Source organism: Chrysemys picta, chromosome 12, assembly GCF_011386835.1.
Source record: "Chrysemys picta bellii isolate R12L10 chromosome 12, ASM1138683v2, whole genome shotgun sequence".
Taxonomy (NCBI): Eukaryota; Metazoa; Chordata; order Testudines; family Emydidae; genus Chrysemys; species Chrysemys picta.
Genome location: NC_088802.1, coordinates 23,982,622 through 23,997,908, shown reverse-complemented (window position 1 = coordinate 23,997,908; position 15,287 = coordinate 23,982,622). Strand labels below are relative to the sequence as shown.

At 45.6% G+C, this 15,287-nt stretch overlaps 2 protein-coding genes across 2 annotated transcripts in view; both read right to left on the bottom strand.

The window, feature by feature from the left end:
- LOC135974464 (maestro heat-like repeat-containing protein family member 1) overlaps positions 1-15,287 on the bottom strand; it is a 936,803-nt gene that overhangs the window by 549,690 nt on the left and 371,826 nt on the right. The window lies entirely within an intron of this gene.
- LOC135974756 (olfactory receptor 5V1-like) lies at positions 927-13,416 on the bottom strand. Its single transcript, XM_065563281.1, has 2 exons — positions 13,307-13,416; positions 927-4,186 (listed from the first exon to the last, which is right to left on the bottom strand). The coding sequence occupies exon 2, from the start codon at positions 4,184-4,186 to the stop codon at positions 3,248-3,250; it is 939 nt and encodes a 312-aa protein (XP_065419353.1). The 5' UTR covers positions 13,307-13,416; the 3' UTR covers positions 927-3,247.

Here is a 15,287-nt window from a genome sequence, read left to right as displayed (position 1 = left end):
AGCGGAGGCTCAGGCTAGTCACCCAGGCTTGGCCCCACCCTACAACGTCCACACAGCTATTTTTAGTGTAACCCCTTTGGGGTTTAGAAAGCATGGCCCTTTAAATCTTTTTCCTAAGGGGGAGGGGGGAGAGTAAGAAAAGAGGAGGGAAACTCCAGGGGGCAAGGCTGGCGCTCCAAGGAGAAGGAGAGGCAGCCTGCAGGCCCTGGAAAAGTGAAGCAGCAGAGAACCTGCCCGAGGCCTGAAATGGACAGGGCAGATTGGGGACACGCCAGGACAGGAGCCAGGAGGAGCACTGTGCCAGGGAGGAATTGCCGAGAAGGACAGGCCAGAGCTCGACCCAGTATCACTGCTGCCCAGAGCTGCATGGGGCTGAGAGTACTTGGGCTTCTGACTCTGCATTGGGAACTAGGAGGGAGGCTGTAGCTAGTTAAGTGGGGAGGTGGTCGCTCTGTGTGGCTTTGCAGAGAGTGGCAGAAGAGGGCACCAGAGGGGTTTGTTGGGGGAAAGTTCACTGGCGCAGAAGACGACCAAGAGCACCCAAGACTCATCACTGGACTGGAACTTTGCTCAGGACTCCTGAACTCTGTGTGCAGACACATTGCTCAGTGTCTGCCCTTCCAGACTGCGCTACCACTGGGCCTGTGGGGCCTAGGCTTGGATGCAGCCTTGTTTTACTGCTCCCCCTATTGTTTTTCTCCTCTCATCTCTCTGTAAATAAATATTTCCCTTGTTATATCCACTGTACTTTTCCTGTGGGTGTGTGTGTTCACTCTGGGGGGGTTGTAACAGGTGCCCCTGGGGTGCAAGGGATTTCTCCTGCTGCATTCCTGAGAGCACCATCTCTTGGCCAGAGCTGCCTGCAAAGCAGACTCCATCTTGGCCACGAGGGTGCTACAGTTACACTAGCACGCAAGCACAAGCCATTCTAGCACAAGTTTGCCTATCCAGGCTGGGATGCTCACCTTCAGCTGCCATATAGACGTACCCTCAGTGGCTCAACTACTGTCATGCCTTCAATTAGTTCCTGTGTATTAATTTGAATCAGAGGCGTAAGGATTAAAGTACTATTCAATGGGCAGAATTTTCAAAAGCACCAAAGTGACTTCAGAGCCTGCGTTCCCCTTTCAGAAGGACCTAAGGACAGGGGTATCTGTGTCCCACTGAAAGTCAATGAGATTTATGCTTCTAAGTCAGCTAGACACTTTTGGAAATTTTACCCAATGTGCTTCAGGATGAAAGATGCTGGCACTTTTCATATATGTCATGAGTAGCATTTCCTCCATGCCTACCTGCTGTTTTTTTTACTTGACATTCATTTTGTTGTTGTTCTTGCTGTTCTTGTGTCAACAAAAATCATTCACATCGTTTATTTTATTTTGAAAGCCATTAATTTGTTTAGGGTCTGATGCACTGGGTCTTAGGGAATGTGTACACTGCAATGTAAGCCTAAACTCAGACTCAGGCTTGAGGATTTCAATCTGACAAATGCACATTCAAAGACCATTCTACATGTTTTGAAAAGATAATTTTGCCATGGCCTCTGATCAGGATACCAGATATAAGCCCAGGCAAAAGGGGTACATGGGATCCCATAGAATAACCATGGGAACAGTGATTCCATTTATGACATTGTCATTTGGAATAGTGTTCTGGCCTGTCCATGAAGGTAGATGCCTGAATGAGGGAAAACACTGGCATCATGAATGTTTCTAGTGCAGCCCACATTGGCTTCCATAAATTGGCCTCTGTGGTCCCCAAGGGCCTGCATACCCATGGAGTAGTACCTTTTGCATTGTATGTACTCCGGCTCCTTGAGTACATACAATTATGGCCCCAGTGCAGTGGGGAAACCCCATTCTCTCCAAGCCAGCAGTTACTTCAGGGATATTGTTTATGCCCCCATCTTTGGATAAACCACACACCTGACGGCCTCAGAAACCTCGGCCACCACTTTACCTTCGAGTCGACTTTCCAACCCCAAACTGGTTAGCAACCTACTTTTGAACAGGAATGGCTTCCCTCACGTATGTGTCGTAGTGCTGAAGGGTCCGGGCAAGCTCCTAACAAAGCTTCAGAAATGTAGCTTTCTTCATGAGAAAGTTCTGGTCATGCCAGGTCTGCATGACAAGGGAGTTCCACCAGTCTGTGCTCGTGGCCTGCTCCAGAAGCACCGGTCTACACAGGAGGCATCAGCGGCTCTCCCGAGAGCCATGAGCAGCAGCAGCCAGTTTGAGTCTGCCAGGTCTGTATCACCCTCATCCTCCTCCAACAGGTGCCTTCTTCTGCAGGTCAGAAAATGCGCCCGAAACGTCCACCAGCGCCTCAGAGAAGCTCTGCCCATTGCCTGAAACAGGAGGGAAAGCACAAGCAAAACAAGTGCTTCAAACGCTGACTCCTCCCTGTTGCTGGTTCCGGCTGCTGGGTGCATGCAGACTCAAAAGACAACTTGGCCCGATGCCTTGGCAGGCTGCGATAGCTTCTGGTGAAGTGCCACGGGATGGACAGTCAGGTTTTCCCACAGGGTACCACAAACAAAGGGCTACAACAGCTACCCGCTGGGGAGGATGCTAGGAAACCTGGCACAGGCTGGTTTGGCTTAGGTCTGCATAGTGCAGCATAGAAGCCTGAGCACTGGTGTGAGGCCTGGGTCCAGAAATTCTAAACCAAGGCTTAATATTCAGTGTGGACACTCAAGCCTAGGTTTACACCCACCGAGCCTACAGGTTCAAGTCCCACAGACGCCTAGGCTTACATTGCAGTATAGGCACACCCTTACACCCCTTCTACCCATTGCAAGATGACACGTAGTACAACAATGGGAAGACCACTACAATCTTCCCAGATATAAAGTTATGGAGCTTTTGGGAACCCAGGAATCAAGGAGAAAGAAAATATTTGAACCAGCTAATTCCACCCACAGGGATCTGAGGCCAGTGCCAAGTAAAATGTGGCATTTTCCTACTCAGAGAGAGCAGAGAAAGATTAAACATGTATCCGAAATCTCAAATGTCACCATGTGGAGTGTAGAGCGCAAGACAGTCGGGTTTCCAATTAAGCAAGTATCAGCTTTAGCCATGAATGGGAATGTCATCATCCCAAAACGTAGTATGTCCTCACTTTCCCCGAAGCAGTTCCCACTGGCATGAGCAAGGGCTCTACTCGATGTAAACTTTCTTGCTCATTAAGCCAGATGGATTCCTTCACAGATCAGTGGCACCATCTGAATTCATTTGAGCAACATATATTAACTGATGACTTTTCTCAGGGCCTCCTTCACCTCTTTGTTTCGCAGGCTGTAGATGAGGGGGTTGAGCATGGGAGTCAGGACTGTGTAGAAGACAGAGAACACTTTGTTCAGGGCTCTCAGTGTATTGGTTTTTGGTAGCAGATACACAGTCATTAGGGTCCCATAGAAAACTGTAACCACAATGAGGTGAGAGGAGCAGGTGGAAAAGGCCTTTTGCCTCCCGGTGGTGGAAGGGATTCTCAGGATAGTAGCAATGATACAAACATAGGATGTCACAGTTAATAGAAATGGGCAAGGCGAGTCTAGGGAGGCGAGTATGAAACTAACCAGTGTGATCATGCTGGTGTCACTGCAGGAGAGTTTTAGCATTGGAGAAAAATCACAAAAGAAATGGTCAATTTCATTGGGGCCACAGAATGTTAATTGTGACATCAAACACATCATTATTACACAACTTAGAAATCCGCTTATCCAAGACCCTGCTGTTAGCTGGAGAAACAACCTTCCATTCATCAGGACCGCATAACGCAGGGGTTTGCATATCGCTAAATACCGATCATAAGACATCGCTGCTAGGAGATAGCATTCTGTAGCTGCCAAATAACAAAAGCAAGACAACTGTGCAAAACAGCCACTGACAGAAATGGTTCTGTCTCCAGTCAGGAGACGGGCCAGCATCCTGGGCAGGATGGTGGAGGTGTAGCAGGTCTCCAAGAAGGACAAGTTCCCCAGGAAGTAATACATGGGGGTGTGAAGGTGCTGATCAGCCACAACTAGCGCTATGATGAGGATGTTCCCGGACATGGTCACAATGTAGATCACTAGGAAAACCAGGAAGAGAAGGATCTGCAGTTCAGGGAGATTCCCGAATCCCAGGAGGATAAATTCTGTGATGACCGTTTGATTGTCCTCTTCTGCTTTCTCTATGAGGTGCATCTAGGTACAAATAAAAATACTAAAACTCAGAGATGGGACTTTCAAAAGGACAAACCTCCCATCAACTTAAGCAAATGCAGAAGAGCAAGTATCCAGAGGCATTTAGGCACCCAATGTTGCAGATAGGCACCTAGTAGGATTTTCAAAAATACTTAGGCAACCAAGGTGCCTTAAGGTCAGATTTATAAAGCTATTTAGGTTCTTCAGCACACAGCATCACAATACCCAAGCCTAAATCTTATTTTCCCAGATTTAGGCACCAAGGAGTCTACATTCTATTGACAGCTAATGGGATTTAGACTCCTCCATGCCTATATCCTTTTGAAAATGGAATTTAGGCTTCTCAATCAGTTAGGCATTGTTGCAACACTGAGCTCAGCAACCCCTAAATAGCTTTAAAAATCGGGGCCTGAGGGCTTTGCTGAGTCAGGACCTTAATTCAAGCTATGCAGAGCCACAAAGGGTCTGCTGTTCCTCAAAGGATGCTAGCCACTGGGAAGTTTTATCCCACACTAAAAATGGTCAGCGGAGCTAAGAGAGAGTAAAGGAATGGCTTTAAAATTAATGATCTTGCAGCCTTTCCTGGCATGAATAAATCCACAAGGTGTAATTCTGATCTCACAAACTGTTGTTTGCAATATTAACTTCTGCCGGAGATCCTCCCACTTTACAGCTGCCCAGTACTGTGTATATATATATATATATTTTATTTTAATGGGAATTGGGGGTCTACCTTCATAAGTGGGATAGACAGAGGAGTAGGTGTGGTTGATCTACCTTGTAATCTCAAAGAACATTGTAAAGAGATGATGCAGTGCTCAATGCCTCCTGAGAGCTCTCAGCTGACACTCCGGTCAGTGGAGGAAAGGCTCTGCTGGAGACAACCAGCAGCTACAGGGTCAGGAACATGCACAGATCTTCTGCTTTAGGGGAAAATCCAGAGGGACATTTTAGAAACAACTGAGGAAAGGAATGAGAATCCATGTGAAAGAGGTGAGTTGTCAGGGAGATAGAAAGGCATGCAAGCGCTGTCTAAAGGGCTGGGGGTTGGGAGATAAAGGCTATGGGGATTGCCCTGGGTACTGTTATGCTCACAGGATACAGTTTTCAATATACCACAGATGCCTTAGAAAGGGAGGGAAAGATACAGGCAAACAGAGAAACAGACAGACAGGCACAGAGAGATATGCACACAGAGAGACATCAGACAGATAGAGGGAGATGTCTGGAACAGCTCTTTTTAACATTAGAGCTCACTGGAATGTTTTTTCTTCACAGAAATTTTTGATTTGTTGTGAAAAAAAAATTGACAATCAAAATTTTGTGGCTGAAAATTTTCCACCGGAAGCTGAAAGCTTTTGATTTTTGACCCAATATTTTTCAGTTTTTGGCTGAAAAGTTTTTGGGTTTTGTCCAAAAAGTTTTTTTTTTATTTAAATGAAAACATGCCATTTTCCAGGGAAATTTCATGAAAATTTTTCATTTAATTTGAAAACCCAATTTTCCATAAAAAAACAAACAAACAAAAAACAGTTTTGACAAGAAATTTCCCACAAGCTCTATTTATCAAAAGAAATGTAACACATCTGAAAAGGCAATATAAAAAACCTTCTGTATTCCAGAGTCAGAGAAATAAAGAGACAAATTAGCAATACACTAGATCAGTAATGTATCACTGTGACCAGTTTCACTCAGACGATCACTGAAACACTAAGTCAGCTGAAATGTGTCCGAGTGATCAGTTAACGTAGAGAAGGTGCATCAAGCCACAGCCTGGCCATGAGCCACCTGAGCACAAGGATTTGTTTTCCTTATGGAAGCACAGAGGAGCTGATTTTGCTTGTTACACGGGAAACAATTCTCACCCAGTCACTATATCTCATCCACAGCATAGAAAGGAGCTTGAAGAACAACAGTGGGCTGAAAAGCAAGGGCAAAAATTCATAGAGAGGAATCAAATGCAGGCAATCAAAGAAACACTGAAACACCCTGTCTGGGACAGGATAGAATGGGAAATGTTCAGAAACCAAGAGAGAGAGAGACAGACAGACCAACAGATAGAGCCTTTGTATTTCAATTGTTTTCCTAGCAGTACTCTGCATGGTCTACAGTCCTTAATCAGCCTTGACTCAGTGAAAATTCCCATATACCCAGAACAATGGAAGTGCGTTAGTTACAGACTGAGCAAAAAGTGAATAAAGACCCCCAGGATTTTCCCCAATAATGATTACATTTACTAGGTCTGGTTGAAAGTCCTTTGTCCCCTTCATGAGAATTGTCAACGTTACATCCAAAACTTAAAAACTGAAAAAATTGGGCTGAAAGTTGCTGAAAACCAGAAGAATTCCATCAGAAACCAAAATATGTTAGGGTTTTCTGAAGAACACTTTTTTTTAAAAATGGAGGAAAACAGTCGTTTCCCATGAAGAACTAAATGAAAAAAAAAAAGGTTCCGTTGGAAAATTTCCACCCAGCCCTAACATTTACCTTTAGTTGTGAGTATGAAGGAGTGATCAATGTACTGGTGTGCGAGGAGTGACCAGTGTACCAATGGTGGCTGATTTGGGGAATCGTGATGCAGTTTCCACCCGCAATCACTCTCCTGTCTTCATTTTCTTTATGCACTTTCACTCTCTCTGTAAAGACCGGTCCATTTTCTTGATGGGTCTTGCGACCCTGCTTATTCCAGTATGCAAAACCTTCATTACCCTTTCTCTGGTTATTGTGGGCTTTATAGAAGAAAGCAGCCTCTCCTGCGTGTTGCTGACGGAGGAATGACCCTGGAGACTGCTTGCGATGAAAGTAATGTGATGGGGGAATTGTTGATATTTTGCATTTCCAAACAGAGCACTTAACAAGAGTAAAGAAAACAACATTCTACACTACTGAGAATTGCACACAGTGATTATTGCATCAAGACCACATCTTCAGGCTGAACTAGCTTACTGGACTCACTCAACAATTTCAGATCTAGCCTGGAATTTTCAGTTCAGCGTAAGAGTATTAGGCACCCAAGTCCTACTGTATTTCAGTGACAGTCAGGTCTGGTCTACACTACAAACCTATATCAGTATAATTACGTCACTCCAGGGTGTGAAAAATCCACATGCCTGAATGACGTAGTTATACCAACCTAACCCCCGTGTAGACAGCGCTAGGTTGGCAGGAGAACTTCTCCCATCGATATAGCTATTGCCTCTTGGGGAGGTGGATTAACTACGCTGACGGGAGAGTTCTCTCCCTTCGACGTAGGAGCATCTTCACTTAAGCGCTACAGTGGCGCAGTTGAATCGGTGCTGCATTTTATGTGTAGACCTCCCCTCAGACAGCTAACTCCCACAGGCCTCTCTGAAAATCCCAGCCCGTGTTGATAGGAGCATAGACTGTTTCAAGAAAAAGACAAAATTTAAACATTTTCCAGACTGTCAAAGCTCTTATTTTTTCAGGATTTTTGGTGAAAAGACTCTGAGAATGCTCCATAGTTGCCTAGCTAGTCAAAGGCAGACAAATATAATCACCAAAGCACTTTAAGAAGGATAGCCAGATTTTTGTTGACTTCCTCATTTTTGTCCATCCCTTTTCATTTATATTTTCTTATTTAGTGCTTCTTTAGGCCCCTTTTAAAGTCCCAGTTTACAAATCTATTTAGACTCCCGTAATTGAAAGTCTTGGCCACAGAATTACTTCCCTTAAAGAAATGTCTGTCTAACAATCCCTGTTTGTGTTAATCCATCTCCGAATCTCTCTCTCTCTCTCTCCACACCAGTACTCTCTCTTTCTTTCCCTCAAGGCAAGTGCATCAGAAAGAAAAAGAACAAATTGTGAGCAGAAGGTGTGACTTTGGAGGGAGATAAATGATTAATAGATTCCAAGGCCAGAAGGGACCATGGTGGTCTTCCAGTCTGACTTCACGTATAATACAGGCCCTAGAACTCCCCCAAAATAATTCCCTGGGCAGATCTTTTAGGAAAAACAGCCTTCTTGATTTAAAAATGGTCAGTGAGGGAGAATCCACCACAAAATTTGTTAAAGTGTTTCCATGGTTAGTTGCCCTCACTATTAAATATTTATGACTTATTTCTAATTTTATTTTCAAAATGAAGGCTCAAAAACTAAAAGAAAATAAGAAAAAAAAATTAATGATTTTTAATAGCTTCAGAGATTTTAGGGCCAGAAGGAACCATTATGCTAGAAAATTGGAGGGCGTTGAGAGAAGTGCCACAAGAATGACTGAAGGGTTGGAAAACATGCCTGATAATGATAGATTGATCTGTATGAATCTATTTAGCTTAACAGAGAGAAGGTTAAGTGTTGTCTGGACCACAGTCTAGAAGTACATACATGGGGAACAGAAATTGAATAATAAAAGACTATTCAATCTAGCAGACAAAGGTGTAATAATAGCCAATGACTGGAAGCTGAAGTTAGACAAATTCAGACTACAAATAAGGTGGACATTTTTGACAGGGAGAGTAATAAACCATTGGAACAACTCTCCAAGGGTTGTGGTGGAGTCTCCATCACTGGAAATGTTTAAATCAAATATTTCTACAAGATCTGCTCCAGTTCAATCACAGCTATTGTATTTGAAGTAGTAATTAATTTACGGAAGTGCTATGGCCTGCACAATGCAGGAAGTCAGACTAGATCACAGTGGTCCCTTCTGGACTTTAAATCTATAAATCATCTCATTTGATCCTATCTAGAACGTATCTGCTAATCAGAGACTCCAATATTGTTATAAAGACTCAAAGAGACGAAGAATGCACCACATTCCATAGTACATTGTTCAGAGTAGCGACAAGAATGATTTGTGAGATGGAAAAGTTACCTTGTGGCAAGAGAGTTAAGAACCACAAACTATTTAAGTTAACACAGAGGAGGTCACAAAACTTAACAAAGAGTTGATTTGGTGACAGTCTAGCTGTACGTATCTGGGGAGGACATGTCTGATAGCAGAGGGCTCTTTAATCTCATAGATAAAGGCATAACAAGAGCCAGTGGCTGGAAACTGAAGCAAGATAAATACAGACTAGAAAGAAGGCGCACATTTTTAACTGTGAAGGCAACTATCCCCTGGAATAATTTACATAGGGCTGTGGTGGATTGTCCATCACCTGGAGTCTTTAAATCAAGACCGGAAGTCTCTTTCTAAAAGAATCACTCTAGTTCAATTAAAAGCAATGGGTCTGGTGACGGAATCGTTTGGTAAAATTTCTTTGGCCTGTGCTATGCAGGAGGTCAGAGTAGATGATAAAAATGGACTTTTTCTACTTTAAAAATTTACAAGCTGACTTTCCCCAGGAAAAATGGGTTAAAGGGAAAGTGGGACACTTGCAGGGTCGAGTATCTGGTGAGCAAGCTTGCAAGCAGGAGGTTTGTGAAACTGTGGCCATCTCTCCTGCCAGCTCCCCTGCTCAGCTGAGTAGTAAAAAAACCACAGTCTAAATCACTGTGATCTCCTTGGGGCACAAACCATTCCTTCTGCCTTCTCTGGAAAGAGAATTTATTATCAATGTTTTGGGATGTTTTTCTACATTTTCAAATATATTGATTTCAAGTACAACACAGAATACAAAGCATACAGAGCTCACTTTATATTATTATTTTATTTACAAATATTTGCACTGTAAAAAGATAAAAGACAGTATTTCTCAATTCACCTCAAACAAGTATTGTAGTGCAATCTATTTATTGTGAAAGTGCATCTTATAATTCCATATTTGTTTTTTTACATAACTGCATTAAAAAACAAAACAATGTAAAACTTTAGAGCCCATAAGTCCACTCAGTTCTACTTCTTGTTCAGCCAGTCGCTAACACAAACAAGTTTGTTCACATTTAGGGGAGATAATGCTGCCCGCTTATTAGTTACAATGTCACCTGAAAGCGAGAACAGGTGTTCGCATGGAACTGCAGTAATATAAAGTGAGCACTCTACACTTCGTATTCTGTGTTGTAATTGAAATCAACATATTTGAAAACGTAGAAAAACATTCAAAAATATCTATAATAAATTTAAACTGATATTCTATTCTTGTTTAACAGTGCGATTAAAACTGCTATTAATCGCAACTATTTTTTTAAATGTAGTTAATTTGTTTTGCCTTAATTGCTTGAGTTAACTGCCCTAGTTGACAGTCCTAGTTTTAAATTAAAAAAAATATATTTGAAATTGAACCCAGACTTGCTGTGTGAGAGTCACAGGGACTTGTGCTCCTCTCATCACACTTTAGGGGCTTCTGAGTGTCCCAGTCCCCCAAGGACAGATCTAGACAGCAGTCTCACTCTGGCCATGCGGCCACCCCAGCCCACATTAGCGATGAACTGTGAGACCCTCTAGGCTAAGGGCATTAGACACCAAAAACCCATTCAAATCCCAGCCCTACTGAAACTTAATGGGGGAACTTGCGGTCCTGAGGCACTTTGAGAACTGCCCCCATGCAGCCCTGTGCAGACGCGCAGGTTTTGTTTGGTTGTGTTGAAAGTTGAGTTGACGATAGCATTTTAACTTGTATGAATTAACATAATGAGAGTCTCAATCTACATGATGATGGGGTGACTTCACAGTGACCCGGGGGTGGCTGGGTAGCGGAGATCAGAATCTGACCCCAGTGTTTTGTACAGCAGAGCTGCTTGCATAATAGCCAATGGAACAGTTTTCCATCTGATTTCATAGCACCAGTTTCAGAAGGCAGGAGATTCTTCTTTGAGCTTTTAGATCAGTCCATTCCGAGGCAGCCAGATGATGCCAATAATCCCCACGTCGGGGACATGATGGAGCTGCCGCACCGTGGCTGGATAAAACTTAACTCCATTACCATTGAGCAGCCTCGAGCTCCAGCTTACAACCAGCTCTGTATTAATCTGTGTGAACAGTCCATTGAGCGGGTGGTAGCTGTCAAATACTTGGGCATAGACTGGACTGGAGGATGCTCGAAAGATGTGGGCACTCGTATGGCAGCAGCTGCTGCCATGTTTTGGGCATTTCAGTGACATCTGTGCTTCCTACATCCAGCTTCCTACATAGCTACAGATCTATAGAACCGCGGTGACACCACCTCTACCATATGACTGTGAAATGTGAGCTCTAAGGAAGGCTGAAGAGTGGTGGAGGGATGCTTTCTGATTCTTGTCATCTCCGTCCGGCCACTGGACTGGGACTATTTCCAGCTCTGCTATTTGCCTGCTGGATGACCATGGGCAAGTCACATCACCTCTGTGCCTCATTTTCCCCTCTGTAAAATGGGGATACTTATGTCAGGCTATTGGAGAGCTGCAGATGAAAAGCACAATATAAAAGCTAGGTCTTTTGATTATTACCAAGCGACAGTAGCGCATCAACTGAAAACCTAGGTGAGAACGACAGCTGTCTAAATGGCCAGTAGCTTTCACCAACAAACATGGCTCCTTCTGGTTCAAAAACTAGGAAATAAAATTTTGTTAAATGTTAATTCCGAGTTTAGGTGCCTGGTCATAGCTCAGGACCTTCCCGAAGGCTGAATTCAGCAAAACTCTGACTTATGAGAACCAGGAAATACAGAGAGAAGATAAATGCCCACACAACCTTAACTCTGCCCTATTTGTGCGATACCCTAAAATACCCACACCATGCACTCCCACTCTCCTGTGTCACTGGAATGGACAGGCACTCCCTGCCCTGGCCCTAGGTTCAAACACTGATCCTACTGCCCCGTCAGAATACCACACTTGTATAGTGTAACAGCCACTTCACACCCTTTTCCAGCCCCTGTGTTGCTGAAGCCAGGGGAGAGTACTGTCACACTGTGGCAGCACAGGCTTTTCAAGACCACCTGGCTCACTCATGCCATCCCTGTTGACAGGGGAAGGAGGGCAGTGGCGTAGCCAGGTTTTAAGAGCAGAGGGAGCAAACATAAAAAAAGCGCCCCCCCTTGGCTCCTCCTCTGGCCACGCCCCCCTTGGCTCCTCCTCCAGCTGCTCCACGACCACCCAGCTCCTCTCCCACGACCCCCCCCATCTCATCCCTCCTGCCATTGTCCCTTGCCAGCCCTTCCCCCGCCCGTCTGCTGCCCATTCCCGGTGCCCGCCAGGCCAGGGCTCGCAGCTCGGCAGGCTTAGCAGCAAGTGGCAACCCGTCCGCCCGAGCTCGGCTGCGCTCCTCGCCCCTGCTCCGGCAGCCATGCTGTTGCTGCACTGAGCCCAACCTCCTCCCCCCTCGTGTTACCAGATGAGCCCATTACTTTGGGGTATGCTCATTTAATCAGGTTACTCCTCTGGGGAAGGGGATTCTGTAATCCTGTCAATGTACTACTTGTGTCACTTGTGTTTTCATATGGAGCTTTACTTCTCCCTTCCACAAGTCCCCTCCCAATGGAGCTATTCTGCAGGACCTAGGGTCCCTGGGGCTGGGTTACTCCCACCCCAGAACCAGATGAACACCCACCCACCCATTCATTAACAGACCAAGTCTGAGCAGAGCGGGTCAATCAGCACTGTCAAGCTGACCCCTTATATGTCTCTGGACTCAGTGGGGTGGAGGAAGCAGCACTTTCAAGCTGTTACCCTTTTGCATCCCAATTTCAGCAAGTCCCTATCCCCACTCCCCCAATACAAGTAGGGAGAGTAACCTACTTCATAAGCAAACCCCACAGTATTTTGGGCACTGCAGGGATCTTTAGCTTAGGTAAAAGAAGCGTTGCTGTAGAGTGAATGGGGGAAGCAAAAAACACAAAAGAGTGAAGTTCAGCAAGAGAGAGAGAAGGAACCAACTTAACCCTAAAAGTTATTTATTGAATACTAATGATAACTACACAAGGAGAGCTAAACCAACATAACATACTGTGACAAAGTTCCTCCTCTATCTTGGTGGGTCCTGGGCTTATTGGCGGATTTTCTTGCCTCAGAGATTCACCATGTGGGTTGGGGAACAGCCCAGAAACCCTCCCCTCTGGAAGAACCTACAGTCCAGGTCAATTGGGAAGTTTTGGGGGAACCCAGGCCCACCCTCTACTCTGGGTTTCAGCCCAGGGCCCTATGGACTGCAGCTGTCTATAGTGCCTCCTGTAACAGCTGCATGACAGCTACAATTCCCTGGGCTACTTCCCCATGGCCTCCTCCAAACACCTTCCTTAGTCTCACCACAGGAGCTTCCTCCTGGTGTCTGATAACACTTGTGCTCCTCAGTTCTCCAGCAGCATGCTCTCTGCTCCTTGCCTCTCTTGCTCCTCACCCTCACACCACAAACTGAGGTGAGCTCCTTTTTAAAGCCCAGGTTCCCTGATTAGCCTGCCTTAATTGATTCTAGCAGCTTCTTCTTAATTGACTCCAGGTGTCCTAATTAGGCTGCCTGCCTTAACTGGTTCTAGCAGGCTCCTGATTACTCTAGTGCAGCCCCTGCTTTGGTCACTCAGGGAACAGAAAACTATTCATCCAGTGACCAGTATATTTGCCCTCTACCAGACTCCTGTACCCCACTGGTCTGGGTCTGTCACAATACATTATTAAAGGTTAATACCTAAGGAAGAAAGGAAAACAGAGAGAAAGAGGGGGGGGAATCTCACCCACTCCATGAGGCTTGAACTGGTCGGGGTTCCCAGGTGATGGTGGTAGTGGAGGGTCCTGAATGCTGGAGACAGGCAGAGTCCCCAGCACGATCAGTGAGGAGATGATGGAGTTCCAGTGGAACTGATGCCTAGTTTGGATCTAAGCATCAGAACCCTGACTAGAGGGTGAGTAGGGATTTTTGTAGAGAAAATACAATGGTTCATGGGAGAACACTAGGTTTGTTTATAGGTAAACTGATAACTCAAGGGTTTTCTTTAGACTAGACAATAGGAGCTGATCACTCTTTGCTATGGGTGGTGTTTTCTTCCAGGGAGCTCACAATGCAACTAGGCTGCTTCAGTATTTGGATATCAATTAAGGATTCATTACTAGAATTGGTCTGATAATTGCTGAGCTGGGTGTGTGTAGACATAGGTTCATTAGCATCTGGAGCAGAGATTCCCATGATGCAGTGCTTCCGTGCTTTTTCTGGTCCCAGAATTCAGTGTGGTTCTCTGTTCTCCATTCTGTATGTAAATTGAAATGTCTTCCTGTCCCATCTTTCATGCAGATGAGGCTAGGGGAGTTGTCTCTGCTCTCCATTCTGTATGCTAATGGGGATGTCTTAATCTTGTCACCCTTGTCAGGAGGGGTCTAGGTGTATCTCCCAACGCTCTTCATTGCTCTCTGCAAGTTTTCTTCTTCTGATGGCTTTTGGTTTAAGCAGAGGCTTGGCGGCGGGGGGTGTCTTTCATAAGTCCGGCTGGATACTGCACCCTGATTCCAAAAGAACACAGAGGTGTCTGGTATCACTCGCCGCTTCTTCCACTGGTCCCTGTATTGCCGATCAGCACGCACCCAGCCCAGCCTCGCTGCCGCACGTGCTCCCCCCGACCCCTCGCCGCCGCGCATGCTCCTCCCGGCCTGGCCCGAGTGCTCTGGACCCGAACGGACCCAGCAGCGCAGCCCGTCCCCGCTCTCTACCTGGCCACCTGGCGTTCTCCTCCGGACGGGTCCGCCGCCCCCCCATGGCTCCTCCGCCCGTGCTGCCCTTCAGAGAGAAGCAGACCCCACCCGCTGGCGCCATATAACGTAACCCCTAAGGCGTCGCTTTTGAAAAATGTCCTGAGGGGAAGCTGCTGCTTCCCCTGCACCCCACTAGCTACGCTACTGAAGAAGGGCTGTCAGACTGTCTGGAGTGAATGAAGAGCATGGGTACCAACCTCAGGGTAGACTGTTCAGAAGCAGGGCACAACCCACACCTTGGCTGTGAGTTCTAGACTTAGATTTCACCAACCAAGTATCAAGTGGGAACTCCTCAAGCACTACAACAACCTTAACATGGAGTCACAGACAATCCCCTTGGGCACTTCAGTCTGTCTTGCCACCCAGGTAAGCCTGCCTTTGCGATAGATGGTCCCTTACACCAGAAATCACAATAATATTCAGGGAGCTGACCCCTGGCAGGCACAGACTTGGCTTCCCCATTCTAAGGGCAGGTGTCAGTGGGTGCCACACAGTCCCGGGCACCACAAGAAATGTCAGACGGACATACAATAAAATTAACAGATGGCAA